General features: G+C 36.3%; 1 protein-coding gene across 3 annotated transcripts in view; it reads left to right on the top strand.

Annotated features, from left to right (window-relative positions):
* Positions 1 to 21,074, top strand: part of DHX29 (DExH-box helicase 29) — a 51,239-nt gene that overhangs the window by 6,007 nt on the left and 24,158 nt on the right. For 2 of the 3 annotated variants that reach the window (XR_014831301.1, XM_003133948.7), the window contains exons 2-12: positions 2,184 to 2,257; positions 3,639 to 3,752; positions 4,621 to 4,750; positions 5,446 to 5,591; positions 7,656 to 7,778; positions 11,168 to 11,294; positions 12,558 to 12,716; positions 15,626 to 15,791; positions 16,051 to 16,174; positions 17,594 to 18,202; positions 20,331 to 20,474. Coding sequence is in view for 2 of the 3 variants with exons in the window: in XM_003133948.7 (XP_003133996.1) it covers positions 2,184 to 2,257; positions 3,639 to 3,752; positions 4,621 to 4,750; positions 5,446 to 5,591; positions 7,656 to 7,778; positions 11,168 to 11,294; positions 12,558 to 12,716; positions 15,626 to 15,791; positions 16,051 to 16,174; positions 17,594 to 18,202; positions 20,331 to 20,474 (1,916 nt within the window). In the remaining variant the exon portion in view is untranslated. Of the gene's footprint in view, positions 1 to 2,183; positions 2,258 to 3,638; positions 3,753 to 4,620; positions 4,751 to 5,445; positions 5,592 to 7,634; positions 7,779 to 11,167; positions 11,295 to 12,557; positions 12,717 to 15,625; positions 15,792 to 16,050; positions 16,175 to 17,593; positions 18,203 to 20,330; positions 20,475 to 21,074 lie in introns of those variants that run through there. The other variant, XM_085002228.1, reaches the window with a different exon arrangement.

Below are 21,074 nucleotides of genomic sequence, written 5' to 3'. Positions count from 1 at the left end.
TTTATTTTATTTATTTATTTATTTGTTGTCTTTTGCCTTTTCTAGGGCTGTTCCCGCAGCATATGGAGGTTCCCAGGCTAGGGGTCTAAATGGAGCTGCAGCCACCAGCCTATGCCAGAGCCACAGCAACGTGGGATCCCAGCCATGTCTGCGACCTACACCACAGCTCACGGCAACGCCAGATCCTTAACCCACTGAGCAAGGGAGGGACCGAACCCACAACTTCATGGTTCCTAGTCGGATTCGTTAACCACTGAGCCATGACAGGAACTCCCAGAACTCCTTTTATTTACGCTCTGGAAAGTTTGCAGTATGAGCTGACCCCAAGGAAGTACATGATATGGTTGGATGTCTTAGGTGGAATGATTATAAGAGAAGTGAGAGTAGACTGCAATCTTCAATTAAGTAATTTAAAAAATAAAACCAAAAAAAGGTTAATAAAGAAATTTTTAGTCTTACTTCTGTCAGTAACGCATCAAATTTGAACTGTTTCTCAATATTTTCCTGAGTAATGAAATATTCATCAGTATATGTTTTCAAAAAGGGTTATAACTGGGGCTCCTCGGTGGGTTTAGGGACTTCTAAAACTAATTAGTATGCTAAACTTGTGAATGAATTTACTACAGCTATTAAGACCCCCATAAATGGTTAAAGATTACTGATACATACTCTCCTTTATGATCATTGACATAGGTTTATGATCAGGGTTACTAGGATTTAGGTAAAGTCTAAGACTAAAAGATGAGGAAACTAAACCATAATATATCAGAATTTTCTAATACCTCATTATTTTAACTAGCGTCTTAAAATGAACAGCACAATGTAAGTCCTTGACCTATAAAATCATAATAAGCAACTCTTAATATTCAGCTGTCTCAAAGTGAAAAAAAAATTCTTATTTTTATATAACAGTGGGTATGTTCAGGGGATGCTAGTAAATTCTTGAGACCTGTGTCTAGCAGAGGCTTAATGAGAGCAAACTGTATTTATGATAATTCTAAAATGTTATTTGCCATCTTCATGCTCATTTTCTCACTAGTATACAGTGGCTACATGATGTGTGATGTTACAGAAGATTAAATGCAGAAACCAAACATTGCAAAAATAGAAAACAATTTTTCTGTTTTGGAAAATGTAGTTATTTTTCATAAAAAGCATTTATGTTAACATGTGGGTTTTTTTTAAATTTTCCTTTTATAACTATCAGTTATAACCCACGTATTTCATATCTTCAATAGTTTTTAAGAGAGTAAGGAGGTCATGAGATCAAAGGTTTAGAAGTAATGTTTATTCCTTCCCAATTAGACTTTGTTAGATGATAATATGTATAGCATTTCTGTTGACTGGAACAGACCTGGCAGTTGTAGTGGGTTGAGTAGTGACCCCCAAATGTTCATATCCACCTGGAACCTCAGAAGGTGGTCATATTTGGAAATAAGATTTTTGCGTAAGCATCTTGAGCTGAAATCATCTTGGTTTTAGGGAAGACCCTAAGTCCAGTGATGAGGGACCAGAGAAAGAGAGGGAGATTTGGACACAGAGGGATGGGAAATAAGGTCCTCCTCATTTTAAGAAGGTGGCAGACAAGCCAAACAATGCCTGGGGTCACCAGAAGCCAGAAAGGGAAAGAAAGGATTCTTGTCTAGAGCCTTCAGAGAGAGTATGGTCCTATTGACACCTTTAGTCTTCAGAATTGTGAGAGAATATTTCTGTTCTATTTAGCCACCAAGTGTGTGATAATGTGTCACAGCAGCCTTAGAAATTAATAGAACAATCTTATACTCAATAGAAGATGATAGAACTCCTACCTCCTTTTTGCCTTAGGAGGAATACTTTCTCTTCAAAATTATTCATCTTCTCTGCCAGGTATCAAATACCTTCTGAGAGGTCTTCAGCTAAGTGCCAAGCAAAAAGGCATCTGATTTTTAAATATATGTAGATAGATTTAATCTAAAAGATAGACAAGTATTTACACTTTATGAGAAACTGGTTAACCTATAGAAGGCAAAGTGGTAAAATGTTTTCAAAAATTTAGAAGGAGTATTGCTGACTTCTAGGTGGAGTTATTGGTAAAGTGGAAAGTAAAATATTTAATATTTAGCAATCTTTGGAGGAAAAGTAAAATAGTGTAATGGGTATTATTCATTAAATTGCCTTGACTGTTTATTGTCTGTTATATATAGGTCCGAAAATTTATAGTTTTAATTCTGCAAATGATTCTGGTGGTCCTGCAAATATGGATAAATCTATTTTGAAAGTGAGTACCAAGGTTTTGAGTCATTTCAAGAAATGTTACCTTTAAAAATATATATTCTTAAATGTAAGCAAATGATGGGGTATTTTAGATGTTTGTAAATAGTACAATAATTGCTCATCTGTGCTGAAGAGATATAAATCATATTCATCTGTTGAGTTCCTATACGAAATAAGGAAGAGTTGGATAACCTCCAAATGTCTAAGTATAGCGTACACATCCTTTCAGATCTAACTTAGCCCTGCCAGCCTCCTCTCCACTACTCTTCTCCCCTTAAAATTTTTGTTCACATCTTATTGTACCCTGAGATCCCATATGATTTTGATTCCAAACTTGTGTCCATGGGCTCTCTGCCTGTAATGCCTTACACCCCTTTCTCCATTTATCACCTCTGTGAAGTCCTTCATAACTAGCCAGGTGGATTTTCCTGGTGGTTCCATCACCACTTTGGATCTTTTAAAATAATTATCATGCTGGGTTATAATTTGTCTTTTTATCTTTCTTGTGCTAGACTAAATTCCTGAAATATATTTTTGTGCATTGCTCATAATGAGCATTCAGTAAAGATATGATCAAAGGAAGGTGGTTTTTGTGGATAGATACTTGTGTAATCTTAGGTTAGATATATGGAAACAGCAGAAGATAAAATGCCTGGTAGGTGAAGTTCCCATTGTGGCTCAGCAGTAACGAATCCAACTCGTTTCCATAAGAATGTGGGTTCGATCCCTGGCCTTGCCTAGTGGGTTAAGTATCTGGCATTGCCATGAGCTGTGGTGTAGGTCACAGACATGGCTCAGATCCCTAGCCTGGGAACTTCTGTATGCCGCATGTGCAGCCCTAAGAGGAAAGAGGGGGGAAAAGGGCTAGTAGGAAAAATAGGAAACCAACTCAGAAGCCAAAATAATTTTTGTAACTTAATAATTATAATTTATATAGTTTTTACTTTTACTTGATGTGCCCCCTTTTTAGTGCAGTATCCATTCTTTTAGTCTTCGTGCTTGGGCTGGTTTATATTAAGGCAAATTTCTGGGTTCCATCCTCAGAGATTCTGATTCAGTATGTTTACGATAGGGCTTAGGAGTCTGTCTTTGTAATGTAGTCTCAGTGTGGCTCAAGGACAATGTCTTGAGACATGGCCTCAAGAGGCTTTTGTAAAAGGATTTTTTTTTCTTGCTACATGTTGTTGCTTTTTCCTGAATTCCATTTTTTTAAAAAAAATATATAGTAGGAATGTGGTCCAATGAACGGTATTCCAACATATGATAGTCACTATCTGATTTTAGCTGAAATTCTGGTCTTAAAAACTGATTTGGTTCTAATTGTCTAGTTCTTAAATGTTATTTAATAATTCAGCTTCTAATCTATGACTTTTTGGCCTCAACAGGTGGTAATTAATAACAAACTAGAGCAAAAAATTATTGGAGTGATCAATGAGCATAAAAAGCAAAATAATGACAAGGGAGTGATTTCTGGGAGACTTACTGCCAAAAAATTACAGGTATTATGCAAACTTTTTCTTAAAGTTACTTATTTTTAGTGGAGCATTAAGACAGCTCTATAATATGTGAGATAAAGTTTTCAACTTCCATTGAGATTTCATGTAGATTAGTTCCATCAGCAAGAATAGGGAAGGAGCATTGCACCAAATGCAAGTGGACACATCAACATGGTGATATGAAAACTAAATATCATTCCCAAAATTATGTTCGACTTGTGTCCAACTGACACACCAATTCTGAAAGGTATTTTGCCCCATTTTACAAATGAAGTAATTGAGGCTTGGAAAGATTACACAGGTAATAGCCTAAGGTTGTTAATTACTAAGTGGCAAAATAAGCAGAGTCTGGATTTGAACCCAGTCCTGTCCAGCTCTAAAGATCATGCTTTAGAAAGTGCCTTAAAAAGTTCTGCTTTTATGTATAAAGATATTAATTGATGCACTGCTTATAACGAAGGAAACATCCTACCTAAAAGGTCAACAGTAGGAAAGTGTACAATTAGATTCACCCAGTGGAATATTATGTAACTATTAAAAGTGATGAACAGTTTGGGAAGATGCTTATGTTATAATGTTAAGTGAAATTTTTTTTTACAAAATCATTGAAAAATGAAAGGAGACATACAACATTGCAAACAGTATCTTTAGATAGTGAGAATATGAGCAGTTTCTCCTGGTCTTTTTTAATTTCTCTGTGGTTCTCAAATTCTTAATACAGTGAGCACGTTTAACTCTTCTAACTGGGGAAAAAAAAGTATTTTTGGACTTAAAATTTGTGTCAGAGTTTCTGGTTTAAAATGAAGGAAAGAATATACTTAAAAATGAAAGAGAAAATTGACAGAATGACTTTTTCACATCCCTTTCATAGGATTTATACATGGCTTTACAAGCATTTTCATTCAAGACTAAGGACATTGAAGATGCGATGACTAACACACTCTTACATGGAGGTGATCTTCATTCTGCCTTGGATTGGCTCTGTTTGAACCTTTCAGATGGTAAGCAGTATCGTCATAAACATTTTTCAGTTTATAAAAACGTTTTTGGTATTTATGATATTTATAACAAGATTTTCACTTGAAAATACTTTTCACTGTTATAATTATTTATTTTTAGAGTGTTCCTACTGTTTTATAGTCTTCAGCATATTCTTCTTAGAGGTTGGAGCCTGTGCAAGAAGAAATTTTGTGGGTGTGTGTTGCTTTCAGTTGTTGATGGCCATTTTTCAGTGCACTTAATATAGGAGATTCTCAGAGTTTGCCTATTACCTGTCAGGTTGTGACACCTGGTTTTGGTTTAGAAATTAGGGCTTGTCTGGCTTTGGATAAATAATATTTGATTACCACTGTAATCTTTGGCAAGAACCTGGAGTACAGATTGCTTGTATCACTGATTAAGGATAATCCCACATGCTAGACAGGCAACCAAAGAATGGGAAGGGTTAAGATTTTCTTAAGAAAACTTAGGAGTCTAGCAAATTGAGAGTGAAATAAATAGCCAAATAGAAGTGGGTCGGTCATGTTCCCACTGGTTTGATAACAAAATGAGGTTGATTATAGGATTTCTATTAGGACATGAGAGATGGGAGAAAATTAGGTTCTCTTTGTCTCAGCAAAGCTTAGGAGTATATTTAATAAATACTTGCATGTTTTGTGTGTGAGGTACATATTTATTCATTTCAATTTCTTTTAAGATGCACTTCCTGAAGGATTCAGTCAGGAATTTGAAGAGCAACAACCTAAAAATAGGCCAAAATTCCAGTCTCCTCAAATACAAGCCACTATGTCACCTCCGTTGCAGCCTAAAACCAAAAAACAGCAAGAAGATCGTAAGATTAAGGTAATTTAAGAATTAAATGAAATTTAAAGTTGTATAAAATCAGGAGTTCCCGTTGTAGCACAGTGGTTAACGAATCCGACTAGGAACCATGAGGTTGTTGGTTCGATCCCTGGCCTTGCTCAGTGGGTTAAAGATCCGGCATTGCCGTGAGCTGTGGTGTAGGTTGCAGGCACGGCTCGGATCCTGTGTTGCTGTGGCTCTGGTGGAGGCCGGCGGCTACAGCTCCGATTAGACCCCTAGCCTGGGAACTCCATATGCCACGAGAGTGGCCCAATAAATGGCAAAAAGACAAAAATAAAATTAAATTAAATTAAAAAATGAGAAATTAACTTGCTTTTTTTTAAAAAAAAAAAAGTTGTATAAAATCAGAATGAAGTACATGTAACAGTTCATAAGGGTATAAATACTAGATTATAATAACATTTCTTTCTTATTGAACATGACTAATGGGTTTACCAAACTCTCCTATCACTGTCAGTTTCAGTTATCCATTGCTATATATCAAACCACCCAAAAACATAGTGGCTTAAACTAGCAATTTATTTCTTAGGATTTTGCAGTCTGGGCTGGGCTCAGCTAGGCAGTTCTTCTGTTCCATGGGGTATCTTCTCAGGCTAGAACACCTAAAATGATTTCTTTTCTCACATGGCTAGTGCCTCAGCTGACTAGCTAGGTCTCTCTGCCCACATGACTAGCTTAGGTTTCCTCTCATGTGGTGATTTAGGGTGGTCAGACTTCTTACATGACATCTGGCTTCCAAGAGCGAGTATCTCAAGATGATAAGCCCCAATGTACAAATTTTTATCCAACCCCTGCTTGCTAACGTCCATTGGTTGAAGCAAGTCATGTGGACTATTCAGAATCTATGTGTTGGAGTTCCTGTCGTGGTGCAACAGAAATGAATCCAACTAGGAACTATGCGGTTGCAGGTTCGATCCCTGGCCTCACTCCGTGGGTCAAGGATCTGATGTTGCTGTGAGCTGTGGTGTAGGTCACAAATGCAGCTCAGATCATGTGTTGCTGTGGCTGTGGTGCAAGCCTGCAGCTATAGATCCAATTCAACTCCTAGCCTGAGAACCTCCATATGCCATGGGTACGGCCCTAAAAAGGAAAAAAAAAAAAATCTTTGTGGAAGGGGATTACAGAAAAGCACTGAAACCAGAAAGTGTACATTAGGGCATTACTCATAGATACTCTCCATATCGTAAACTATCTATGGACATGGGTGAACCTAGGACCTTTATGCTAAATTAAATAAGCCAGCCATAGAAAGACAAATACTTGAATGATTTCACTTATATGAAGTCTCTAAAATAGTGATATTCATAGAAACAGAAAATAGAATGGAAGTTACCAGGGGCTAAGGCAGGGGAAGAGGGGTAAGTGGGGAAATGTTGCTTAATGGTTGTAAATGTTCACTTATACACGATGAATAAGTTCTAGAGATCTGCTGTGCAACATAGTGCCTGTGGCTAACAGCACAGTGTTGTGTACTTTAAAATATGTTAAGAGGATAGATCTCATGTTAAGTATTCTTAGCACAACTACCCCTCTTCCCCTACCAAAGCACACACACAAAAGAACACAAAAATTTTTGGAGGAGTTGGATATGTTTAGTATCTAGACTATAGTGATGTTTCGTGGGTATATGTGTATGTCCAAACTCATCAAAATGAGTGATATAAAATATAGTCATTACAATAACATGTGTATTAAATATGTGCAATTTTAATGTATCAGTCATACCTCAAAAAAGCTTAAAAATAAAACAAAAATTTAGAGAAGCATCATCTTCACAAAACCAGTTTTTAAGGAATAACACCAGTTTTTAACAGTTCTCCTTTCATTTTTTTGCCTTTTACGAATTCTTTGGCTTATGTAAATTTAGGCTTATTAATATGTTCAATTCACTTGTCCTTCACTGAACAGTGAAGAATATGATTTTTGAGGCTTATGTGTCTACTGTTTCTCAGTCTAAAGAAAGTGTAAAACAGTGACACTTGATGATAGTTTTGACACCTTTTTCTGATTTTGGTTTTTCAGATATTTGTTTTTTCTTTCTAGCCAAAAGAAGAAAAAGAGTTGGAAGTAAATATGAAAGAATGGATTTTGAGATATGCTGAACAACAAAATGAAGAAGAAAAGAGTGAGACTTCTAAAAGTTTAGAAGAAGAAAAATTTGACCCTGTGAGTAGAATTTTTTTTTTTTCGACTTTTTTTTTTGTCTTTAGGGGGCTGCACCCACGGCATATGGAGGTTCCCGGGCTAGGGGTCTAATCGGAGCTGTTGCCACCGACCTACACCACAGCTCACGGCAACGCCAGATCCATAACCCACTGAATGAGGCCAGGGATCGACCCACAACCTCATGGTTCCTAGTCAGATTCGTTTCCACTGCGCTACGACGGGAACTCCGAGACTGTGAGTAGAAATTTTTTATTGGGCTTCTAGCTGCTTATTCCTAGCTAAATATTTAACATTTTTAAGACTTAAGTTTCCTCCTTTGTAAACTGAGGAAATACCTCTAGGATTTTATGTGAAGATTTAACAAAATAACACTTAGGAAAAAACCTGACACAAAATAACTGCTCAACAGATGTCCCATGGTTAAAGAGATAATCACCTAATATTTTTAAATGATTGTTATGTGTAAGAAGTATGCTAAATTACTTGGATATTTTAAAAAATACATTCCTTTTTAGAGAAATCCCATTGCCTGGACAGAGAAAACCTAGGTATCATAAGATAAACTAAAAATATAAGGTTAAGTGGAGTTCCTGTCATGGCGCCGTGGAAATGAATCGGACTAGGAACCATGAGGTTGCGGGTTCGATCCCTGGCCTCGTTCAGTGGGTACCCCTAGCCTGGGAACCTCCATATGCCACAGGTGTGGCCCTAAAAAAAATTTTAAAAATTAAAAATAACAAGATAAGGTTAAGTGAAAAATCCAAGTTATAGGAAGAAGATAATACAAATATCTGATAAAAGACCTCTCTGGAATTTATAAAGAAATTTCAAAAGGAAAACATACTTTATAAAAATAGGTATGTTCATGGCCAATAGACATGTACCAATAAGTTCAGTATCACTAGTCTTAGAAGAAATAAAAATGAACTGCAATGAAATACGACTATATATCTATCAAAATGGCTAAGCTGGAGTTCCTGTTGTGGCGCAGCAGAAACAAATCCGTCTAGGAACAATGCGGTTGTGGGTTTGATCCCTGGCCTTGCTCAGTGGGTTAAGGATCCAGCATTGCTGTGAACTGTAGTGTAGGTCACAGACGTGGCTCAGATCTGGCATTGCTGTAGTTGTGGCATAGGCCGACAGCTTTAACTCCAATTCAACCCCTAGCCTGGGAGCATCCATATGCCTCAGGTGCAGCCCTAAAAAGCAACCCCTCCACCAAAAAAATGGCTAAGCTTAAAAAGATCGGTAATACCAAATGTTGGGAGGATGTGAAGTAACGGGAACACTCAAACATCGATTTTAAGAGTATAAAATGAAATTGTACAACCACTTTGGAAAACTGGCTCTTTGGAAAGCAGCAACTTTATTTATAACAACCAAACACTTCAGGCAACTCTCAAAAATATTATATAAGAATGAAAGAAGCCAAGCACAAATGAGTATATGCTGAACAATTTCATTATATTAAATTCCAGAAAAGTTATCTTTGCATAATCAATCTTTAACGAGGGAAAGCAGATCAGTGGTTGCTTGAGTCCAGAAATGGACGAAGAAGATTGACTATAAGACATGACTATTAGACATGATGGGGAAACTTTTGAGGATGATGGCAATGTTTTATGATTATGATGATTGTTACATGGACATACACATTTATCAAACACATTCACCTATACTCTTAAAAGGGGTGCATTTTATTATAAGTGAATCATACTTTTATAAAGTTGATTTGGAAAGAAAGAAAGGAAGTTTCAGAACAGCATGTGTAGTATAATTAACTCATTTACATAAAAGAATATATAAATATATACACACATATATTTGCATTATTATGCATACAAGGAAAACATCTGGAGAGATACACAAAAAGCTATTACTAGTGATTAGGACTGGGGTTGTAGGGTGGGAGGAGACTTCTTTTTTATATTCTCTGTATCCTGTAAGTTTTTTTTAACCATGATTATATTAAAGTGATACAAACAAAAAGAATTTAGGATGCTACATATCTTACTTTGAGGTTCAAAGAAAGAGGTCTCTTCTGATTGTAGTGTTAAGTCAAGACTTCAAAGAAGAGGGGTGGAACCTGAAGGATGCATGTAGTGTGCATAGGGAACAAAGAATAAGATGGTCCATATGGGTGAAATAGTGTGAATAAGGATACAGAAGTGGGATTGCACGAGGGGCCTTTGAGTGTTAAACAATAAACAAGACAAAATGTGTTGGTGTCAGATAGAAATAAACAGGTGAGTTCAACTGAGACCAGAAGATTTTGATGCCTAAAAAATGAATTTGACAACTTTACATCTTGATTGTGAAGAGTTGCTAAAAGCGTGGAGGCAGGTGACCGATAAGAATTTGACATTTTACATCAAGTTTAATAATGTTTAAGGTGCAGTTCCCATTGTGGCTCAGTGGGTAAAAAACCTGACTAGTATCCATGAGAATGCAGGTACAACCCCTGGTCTTGCTCAGTGGGCTAAGGATCTAGTGTGGAGGGATGGTGATATCAGTGCCATAGATAGGAAGGATTGAAAGAGTAAGTGTGATTTGGGTGAATTTGAGGAGTTGCTAACTTTCCTGTTACACTGTGTCGATGTTTGCTTCTCCACAAAATGGTCCCAGAATTCAGCTGGTTTTGTTTCCTTAGTTGTCTCTTTTCCCTTTGTCTCAGCAATTGTGTTTCATAGCAGCACTGCACATACCCTCTTCTCTACCTGGTTCTTTGGTGTTTCTCATCTGCTGTTAACCTAAAGTACAAAAACAGTAATTTGAGTTTAGCTGCAAACTCTGTCTACCTTTTCTCAGCTGAGTTAAATCCTTAAGCTTTATTTTTTTCCTAGAGAACCATTTTTCCCAGAGACTTTTTTTTTTTTAATGTCCCTGACTATCTTCCCTAAGACAGATGTTATGGGAAGGTAACTTTCAGGTAAGAGTATTATATTACTGCATATACAATCCTTTAAATACATATATTTATAAAATGTATAAAAATTTAATTTTTCTTTTACAGAAGTGAGCTCTTACCTACATTTTAATTCTGTACTTTGCTTTATTTTATTTAATATGTCAAGGAAGTTTTTCCATGTGGATCACCCTCATTCTTTTGCTACCTCACTTTTTTTTCCCAGTGGCTGACTAGTTTGCTCTGTAGGGATGTACCACACTTGATTTCCAGTTTTCCTTTTTAATAACTACTACAGTACACAGCTATGTACCTGCAAATCTACATGTATATTTGTATTATTTCTCCATGAAAAATTTCTGAGTAGATATGTTGAATCAAAGAATAAGATTTTAAAAATCATAGGTTTTGATACAATACCTTGACTAGATAAAGTAATCTTTCTCTTTTTATTTCTTTATTATCGTCTTATTTGGAACAACAGAATGAAAGGTACTTGCAACTTGCAGCAAAACTTCTGGATATCAAGGAGCAAGCAGCTACTTTTAAACTAGAAAAAAACAGGCAAGGCCAAAAAGAGGCTCAAGAAAAAATAAGGAAATTTCAAAGAGGTAAACATTTTAAAATTCTTAGATGTATAAATGTCTTTTCTTTGTTGGCCTCCTTAGGATGGAGGTTGCCTCTTTTTAAAAAATAATTAGTCAATTAATTAATTTTTTAATGGCTGCACCTGCAGCATATGGAAGTCCCCAGGCTAGGGTCTGAACTGGAGCCGCAGCTGAGGCCTACAATCATAGCCAAGGCAACACCAGATCAGAGCCGCACCTGAGACCTACACTGCACCTTGTGGCAATGCCAGATCCTTAACCCACTGAGCAAGGCCAGGGATTGACCCACATCCTCACAGAGACAACATCATGTCCTTAACTTGCTGAGCCACACTAGGAACTCAGGTTGCCTCTTTTTAATATGTCTGCTTTTTCCTAATAGTTATACTTGGGACTTGCAAACTTTTTTTTTGCTAAAAGCCAAACAGTAAATATTGTAGGCTTTGCAATTTGTTAATGATTATTCAACTCTGTCACAGCATAAAAGCAGTCCTAAATAATACATAAGCAAATGGTTATGTTCTCATAAAACTGTATTTATGGATGTAGAAATTTCATATAATTTTCACGTCAAAAATATTTCTTCCTTTTGTCTTTTCAAGCAGGTAAAAAGTCATTCTTCGATTTCAGACCATACGGAAATAGGCAGTGAGGCTGAATCTGGCTTGCAAGCCAGTTTGTCAATCTCAGATGTATACCATACTATCTCCATTCAAGAAAGAGAGGTGGATGTAATTCCATGAGTATTTATTTCTAGTGAAGATATTTTTCCAGGCCTTCTACATCTCTTAAATAATTTGTTTTTAAAAATGTTAGGGAGTTCCCATTGTGGCTTAGCACAGCATAGTGTCTGTGAGGATGTGAGTTCAATCCCTGGCCTCGTCAAGTGGGTTAAGGATCTGGCATTACCACAAGCTGTGGCATAAGTTGCAGATATGGCTTGGATCTAGTGTTGCTTTGGCTGTGGCATAGGCTGGCAGTTGCAGCTCCAATTTGACCCCTAGCCTGGGAACATCCATATGCTTGCAGGTGTGCAAAAAAAAAAAAGGGGGGGGGGGGAGGGAGGAAAATGTTAGTATGTGATATGAAAATAAATTGCCTCTGACTTCTAGGACAAATTCCTAATAGGAAGTGTTGAATAATTATCTACTAGGAAAAAGAAGGAATATTGTTGTTGTTGTTTTAAATCAATCTTTGCAAAATAAAAAGGCATAAAAAAATACAAATAAAAATAAAGTGAATAAGCATCTTTTTTTTTTTTGGTAGAAATGGAAACTTTAGAAGACCATCCAGTATTCAATCCAGCTATAAAGATTTCAAATCAACAGAATGAAAGGAAGAAGCCTTCTGTAGCCGTGGAAGGGGAAAGTGCTTTGAACTTCAATTTATTTGAAAAATCTACAGCTGCTACTGAAGAAGAGAAAGGTAAAATGAAGGGAAAGTGTTTAGGGGTGTAATTTGTAAATAGTAAAGTAACAAGGAATATATAATTGAGAAATTATGTTTCTTTGTATTCAATTCTAGCACACTATATAAGATAGCAGTAAAGTTTCGCTTCCACGTGCTGTCATGGAAAAGTAATAATTATAATAACTTGTATAGCATTTTGTAATTACAGATATCTTGCCTCATCTCCCTCCAGTCCATCCTCCAAACTCCTGCCAGAATTATCCTTCCATAATACAGATCTAAATTTGAGTTTCATGTTAAAAACTTTAATCAATAACAAGTTCAAACCCTGTATCATGGCATTGAAGATCCTTTGCGATCTACCCTTCCACCTTATTCTCCCAGCTACATACTACAGCTACATTTTTCTTTAAAACATGTGTTTCATGGCTCCATGACCTTACTTACCCTGTTATCCCCTTCTTGGCCAACTTTTCCCTTGCTTAGAGGCTCGAATCAAAGAGCCCCTCTTCCTTAAACCTCCTCTTGTTCCTGCCATGCCACCAGAATTCCCCAAGAGTGCTTTTCATTTTGCTCCTAAGAAAATTATTTATAGAGCTAGTGTATTTATCAATCTATGATATAGTCAGTTGAATCCCATGAAAATGTCCATTCTTTTAATTATACATCCTTTGCACAAATATTTTAATTTTTATTGTTTAGAATATCAGGTGCTATACGTACACTTATAAACAAAATAACTTAGTCTTTGCCCTCTTCCATTATATAATCTAGAAAGGAACATAATCTTTAATTGTACACAAACACAATTACAGATTGTAATATGTGCTGTCAAAGAAAGAAAACTGGCTTCTAATAATAGAGATAACGGGGGGGGGGGCCTAATTTGGACTGGGGAAACATTGCTGAGGTCTTGCTTTGAGATCTGAAGGTGATCAGGAATTAGCCTGGTGTTGAGTTGGTGGAAAGACCCTTCCAAGAAAGGAGACAGTACGTTGGAAGTATAAAGTGGAAAGGGGCTTAAAGCATCACTATTTAACAAAACACTCCATAATGGAAATATTCTATATTCGCACTGTCCGGTGTGGTGGCTGCTAGCCAAATATGAATACAGTTGACCCTTGAACAATGCAGAGGACAAGGGTGCTGACCCCTGCTCAGTCAAGAATCTGTGTGTAACTTTTGACTTCCCCAAAACTTAAAATAATAGCCTACTGTTCACTGGAAGCCTTACTGATAGTCAGTTAACACATATTTTGTGTGTTATATGTATTATATACTATATTCTTACAATAAAATAGAGAACAGAAAATGTTATTAAGAAAATCGTAATGAAGAGAAAATACATTTACGGCACTGGACTGTATAAATTCCATGAGCTTATATCATCTATTTACAAGATGAATCATCTCTCAGTACCTGTATCAATATTGTCTTATGTGATACAAAATGCCGTAGATGTTGTATGTATTACCAACACTAGACATTAAAAAAAATGAAAAGATGATGTGAAAAAGAAATTCTTACTTGCTTATAAGTATAAATTATTCATGCACTGATAATCAAGAAACAGCAGTATGATTGTTTTATGGCAGCCACTATACTCAATACAGTTGCTTCACTGTAGCCTAACCTTATACACCAATGAATGAATTGTTATAAGAATTTTTTATGGCATACAGTATCATGGTCATATTCATAATATAATATTGGAATCATTGTTACATTTTTTTAAAAAACCACTTACTTGCGATATAGGCTGATACTCAGTTTTCTCCACCTATAAGAGAGAGGCATACTATTCAGTAGTGTAATTCTTTGAAAGCAAAGTTATAAAATAATAAGAAAACTAACATATTTTTAATTTATATTAAATATCACCTAATGCCTATCTAAGGATAGGCTATTCACTTTAATATGTCTCACACATGATGTTCTCACTGTATATTTTTATGTATTTACTGAAAAAAAAAATCTGCATATAAGTGGACCTGTGTAGTTCAAACCCATGTTGTTCAAGGGACAACTCTATCGAGCACTTGAAATGTGACTAGTACAACTAAGAAACTGAATTTTAATTATTTTAATTTAGCCACATGTGGCTGGTAGCTACCATACTGGGCCAGGCAGGTTTAGAGCATTTAAGGAATTGACTGATGACCAGTGTGGCTACAGCATCGTGAGCATGATAAGAGAGCAACAACAAATAGGCAGGGATGGCCCATGACTTTTTAGGCAGTCAGGAAGAATTCAGATTTTATCTTACCCATAACATGAAGCCATTGAAAGTGGTAGTAGTGGCAGCTGTGAAGCAGAAATGACATCTGATTAATATCTTTTCAAAAGATTACCTTCCTGTGTGGTAGCCTACCCAACACTGTAATTCAGAGTATTCTAAACAATCATCAGATGGATAGTATCATAGATATTTTATAGAAATATATAACTTACTCAGGGAGTTCCCATTGTGGTTCAGTGGGTTAAAGACCTGACGTTGTCTTTGTGAGGATGCGGGTTTATCACTGGCCTTGATCACTGGGTTAAGGATCTGGCACTGCAGCAAGCTATAGCACAGGTCACACATGTGGCTTGGATCTGGTGTTGCCATGGCTGTGATGTAGGCCAGCAGCTGCTATTCCAGTTCAGACCCTAGCCTGGGAGCTTCCATATGCCACAAGTGCAACCATGAAAAGAAAAAAAAAAATAGTAACATACCCAAGATACTTTTTTTAAAAGATTCAGATTTTCACTGATTCAGTCCATCAAGAGGATTTCCTTACATCACTTACAGAAGAGCAGACCTTTCCATCTGTCCTTTCTTAATCTGTTCTGTTTTAAAAGTCTATACCCAAAAGTCAGAGAATTTTAATCCCTCAAGAGAATGTACATGACCATTTTTAAAAAACCAATCTTTGTCATTTTAGAGAAAAAGAAAGAACCTCATGATGTAAGAAATTTTGACTATACTGCTCGAAGCTGGACTGGAAAGTCTCCCAAACAATTTCTGATCGATTGGGTCAGGAAGAATCTTCCCAAGAGTCCAAATCCTTCCTTTGAAAAAGTTCCAGTAGGTAGATACTGGAAATGTAGGTATGTTTTTGGTGAACTGAGTGAACTTTTAGAAAAATCTACAATGAATGAGAATCTTTTTCTTTCTCATGAGTTAAGTAGACATTTAAGAAGCTAGTTCTACACCTAAGATTGATAGTGCTTATAAATCATTATCTAGTGCCATGTCTTCTGTGGAAATGTTTAAATAATTAATGTAAACTACAGTTCAGTGTTAATGGAATTCTGACCTTTGTTACTTCATTGATTTCATTTTTAAATGTTTTTGGCTTCTTTGTAGGGTAAGGGTAGTCAAGTCTGAAGATGACGTCCTGGCAGTGTGCCCTACAATCTTAACAGAGGATGGCATGCAAGCTCAGCACCTGGGAGCTACTTTAGCTCTTTATCGTTTAGTGAAAGGGCAGGTAAGACTTTTTAAATCTAGGTGTTTCAAAAATCACTTGTAATGGGTATATTTTGTCAACGTAAAACTATCTGAATGTGGAAGGTGATATTTAATTATGGCCCTTTGTGCCAATTTTCTTTCTACTGAATGCTTCTGATTGATCCTTGTTTCAGCCTATTTATAATTTTGACTTCCTCTCATTCCTAAACATTCTTCAGTCGTTCTCTCATTAGACCTGAGGCTCTGAACCACTTGATCTCACTTTGCAAGCTGTACTGATTTACAGATTAAAAAGTAGTTGTGCTAGAGTGGTTGAATTAATGAGAATTTTTAAACATTTGTTTTCCTTTAATGTTATATTCTCTCAACTTTAAAAAATTAGACAGTGGTTTCAGTTTTCAGTCTTAGACAGGAAGCTTCCAGTTTAAAGAAAGATGAAAATAAAGTACTACTAAAGAAAGCACTTTTAAGAGAACACAATGCTCTTTTTAGGGGGGAGGTGGGTATTGTCAACATTTCCTTTTTATAATAAATGTGTACATCTTTCTTCGTGGGGAAATAGAACCACTGAAAATTTAGACAACTTTTCTTTCAGTAAAAGTTCTTAACATCTGCAATGCCTTCATTTTGTATTTTTATTTTATTTATTGTCTTTTAGGACCATACCGTGGCATATAGAAGTTCCCGGGCTAGGAGTCAAATAGCCACAGCAATGCCAGAAACAAGCCGCATCTGTGACCTACACCACAGCTCATAGCAACACTGGATCCTTAACCCACTGAGCTGGGCCAGGGATCAAACGCATGTCTTCATGGATATTAGTTGGGTCCGTTACCGCTAATCCACAATGGAAACTCATATTTTTCCCTCACTTTGTAACATAATGCATCATAAGCTAAGTTTAATTGATGAAAATGACTACCAATGTTATAGAAATAATTGTAAGCTATTTTATAACACAGAATTAAGATAACAGATTCCATCCAATATAGGTCATTTAAAATACTTTGATCTGTAATATTACAGAATACTGCCAGAATCTCAGCGAGAACTTTGTTTTAGAAATTCTTTATGGATCATCTACATAACCACTGTAGGAATGAATAATAAACATATATTTAGTAGTTTAATGTGTTCCAGGAATAGGCACTTTACATGATTAAAGTTTACCTCAGAGTATGCCTATAAAGGTTGAACTATTAGAAACTGAGACACAGAGAGGTTAAGTTACTTGCCCAAGATCACACAGCTAGTATGTCTAAAAACCTAACTATGATATGCTATTTATAAATTTGTATTGTATGTATGTATATCTTAAAGTAATAATTTACTAGTTTTAAGAGACATTTTAAGAGGAAGAGAGCTAAGTTCTAACCTATTGAATTTTGGTTTCCAGTAGTTAGTAAAAATGACATACTGCTGTTGTTTTCTTTTATAGTCAGTTCATCAGTTACTTCCTCCCACATACCGAGATGTTTGGCTGGAGTGGAGTGATGCAGAAAAGAAAAAGGAAGAATTAAATAAAATGGAAACCAATAAACCACGTGATCTTTTTATTGCCAAACTTCTGAATAAATTGAAACAGCAGCAGCAACAACAACAACAGCATTCAGAAAATAAGAAAGAAAACTCTGAAGATCCTGAGGAATCTTGGGAAAATTTAGTGTCCGATGAGGATTTTTCTGCTCTGTCCTTGGAATCAGAAAAAGCAGAAGATTTGGAACCTGTTAGAAACCTCTTTAGAAAGTTGCAAAGCACACCTAAGTATCAGAGACTTCTAAAGGAAAGGCAACAGTTGCCTGTGTTCAAACACAGGAATTCAATTGTTGAAACTCTTAAAAGGCACCGGGTTGTAGTTGTGGCAGGTGAAACAGGGAGTGGTAAAAGCACTCAAGTGCCACACTTTCTTTTGGAAGATTTGCTTCTAAATGAGTGGGGCACAAGTAAATGTAACATTGTCTGTACCCAGCCCCGGAGAATCTCAGCAGTAAGTTTAGCCACAAGAGTGTGTGACGAATTGGGCTGTGAAAATGGACCTGGAGGAAAGGTAAGATACTGTTCAACTCTTCCTCAGTGAATGGTGACATCATTCACCCATGATCTTGGGATCCAAATGGAACTCTACCATTTATGGAGTTCTGACTGATATTAGTTGTTCAGTAACACATTTTAGGGCACTTTTCATGTCTTCTTTGATAAATGGAATGGTATGCCACTCTCCTTAATATGAAAATGATTGTCAGTAACTCACTAAAATTCTCATAAAAAAGGACAAATATACTCACTTTAATGATTGCGTATTCAAATATATTACATTCTAAATTGATCCAAGAATATAAACACATACGAATATAACTAAAATTTATATATATCTCAAGTATTTGGAAATCTTTTCTATAGAATGTATATTCCTGAATGATTTTCATTAGCTCAATGAACAAAAGGAAAAAACAATATAGAAGAAAATATCAGACTATTTTCAAATCCAGTATATTAAAAAAATAGAAAAAGTACTTAAATATCTGTTGTCATGCATTTTGCCATGAAAATATTAATTTTGGAGTTCCCGTCGTGGCGCAGTGGTTAACGAATCTGACTAGGAACTATGAGGTTGTGGGTTTGGTCCCTGCCCTTGCTCGGTGGGTTAACGATCCAGTGTTGCCGTGAGCTGTGGTGTAGGTTGCAGACACGGCTCGGATCCCGCGTTGCTGTGGCTCTGGCATAGGCAGGTGGCTACAGCTCCAATTAGACCCCCAGCCTGGGAACCTCCATATGCCGTGGGAGCGGCCCAAGAAATAGCAAAAAAAAAAGACAAAAAAATAATAACAATGATTTGACCACAAAACTGGCCAAACCTTAACCAGAGTGACTGCAAAGTATAGGAACTGATAAAATTAGAACCAAATATGATTAATTCCATATTAATTCCAAGTTCATGTAACTCAGTTTAATTATACTTTGAATTGTTCTTTTTAGATATGGTTCTTAAAACTTTTCTCTAAGCTAGTACCCTTCACTAAACAAAATTTTATGTGGCAGTTTGTCTGAGTTTGTCTCATGAAATGTAAAAGGAAAAAGAACACAATTTCTGCCTTACAAGGAATTTACATTAAGGGGATGGCAGACATGTTTACAAATAAAACAAATGACTACAGAAGTAAGAAATAAAATGTAATGGGGGAGTTCTTGTTGTGGCCTAATGGGTTAAGAACCTGACTAGTATCCATGAGGATGCAGGTTCGATCCCTGGCCTTACTCAGTGGGTTAAGGATTCAGCATTGTTGCAAGCAGTGTAGTTTGCAGATATGGCTCAGATCCTGTGTTGCTGTGGTTGTGGTGTAAGCCAGCAGCTCCAGCTCCAGTTCAGCCCCTAGCCTGGGAACTTCTATATGCTGCAAGTGTGGCCCTAAAAAATAAATAAATAAATAAATAAAATGGAAGTAGAAGTGACTTCAAGATTCCCTGTTATTTTCATAATCATGTTAGTGGCACTCAGTGCAGGTGAACAGATTTTATTTCAACACACTGAAAAGAAAACAGGTTTTTCTTCTTGTTTAAAATAGCCAAAACAGGAGTTCCCATCGGGGCACAGCAGAAACGAATCCAGCTAGGAACCATGAGGTTTCAGGTTCGATCCCTGGCCTCGCTTGGTGGGTTAAGGATCCAGCATTGCTGTGAGCTGTGGGGTAGGTTGCAGATGTGGTTCGAATCTGGCATTGCTGTGACTCTGGTGTTGCTGTGGCTCTGGCGTACGCCAGCAGCTACAGCTCCAATTAGACCCCTAGCCTGGGAACTTCCATATGCCATGGGTGGGGCCCTCAAAAGACAAAAAAATAAAATAGCCAAAACAAATTTTATAGTTTTATATAATTAAAGATTGTGGTAAAGTAATAAATTGCACTAAATACATCTGCTTAGACTGCTCCATACAGCAGCAGGATCAGCACCTGTGCTTTGCCTTTTTTTGGGGGGGAGGGTGCGTACCCACAGCATATGTAATAAGTTCCTAGGCCAGAGACAGAACCCACACCAAGAGCAGTGGCTCCAGTCACTGCGGTGACAGTGCTGAATCCTTAACCTGCTGTGTCACAAGAGAACTCTGTGCTTCATTTTTAAAAACTTGTTTCCCAGATTGCATGTGAGAATCTAATCTTGGCCTTATGTTTCTTCTTTAGAATTCTTTGTGTGGATATCAGATCCGGATGGAGTCTCGAGCTAGTGAATCTACCAGGTTACTTTATTGTACAACAGGGGTTTTGCTAAGGAAACTTCAAGAAGATGGTCTTCTAACTAATGTGTCTCATGTTATTGTAGATGAGGTGAGTAGATTCTATAGTCATGTTCAGAAAAAAATTCTAAACATTTTTGTATTAAAAAGATGTTACTTCTTAAGTTCCTTTGCAGCTCAGCAGGTTAAGGCTCTAGCGTTGTCACTGCAGTGGTTCGGGTCACTGCTATGGCATGAGTTTGATCCCTGGCCTGGGAACTTCCACATGCCACAATCATGGCCAGTAGAAAGAAAGAAAAGAAGAAAGGAAAGAAGAAAGAAAGAAGTTATTTCTGAGACTAGCTAACATTTTCTTCATGCTTATTAAATGCCAGCCACTTTACATATAATAATTATATAATTTCCTCTACTTATATTAGTATAAGTAGATATTATATATTACTATATAATATATATTATAAATAAATGTAATAGATATAATATAATATAAATATTATATTATTAATATATAATATAATTAATGTGTTAATATAATATAAATATTATATAATATAAATATATTTTATATATTATATTATATTATATAAATAAATGTAATAGATATAATAACTTATTTCCTCTAACAAATCATGTTATTTCATTTAAAAAAATATACATATAAAATTTGCTATATGCTAGATGCTATTCCAAG

This window comes from Sus scrofa, chromosome 16 (genome assembly GCF_054392235.1).
Source record: "Sus scrofa isolate SSC_HxYL_T2T_F1_AM1 chromosome 16, Sscrofa_HxYL_maternal_Yorkshire_Landrace_v2.0, whole genome shotgun sequence".
Lineage (NCBI taxonomy): Eukaryota > Metazoa > Chordata > Mammalia > Artiodactyla > Suidae > Sus > Sus scrofa.
Note: the sequence above shows the minus strand (reverse complement) of the source record. Positions and strands in the feature narration are given on the sequence as shown.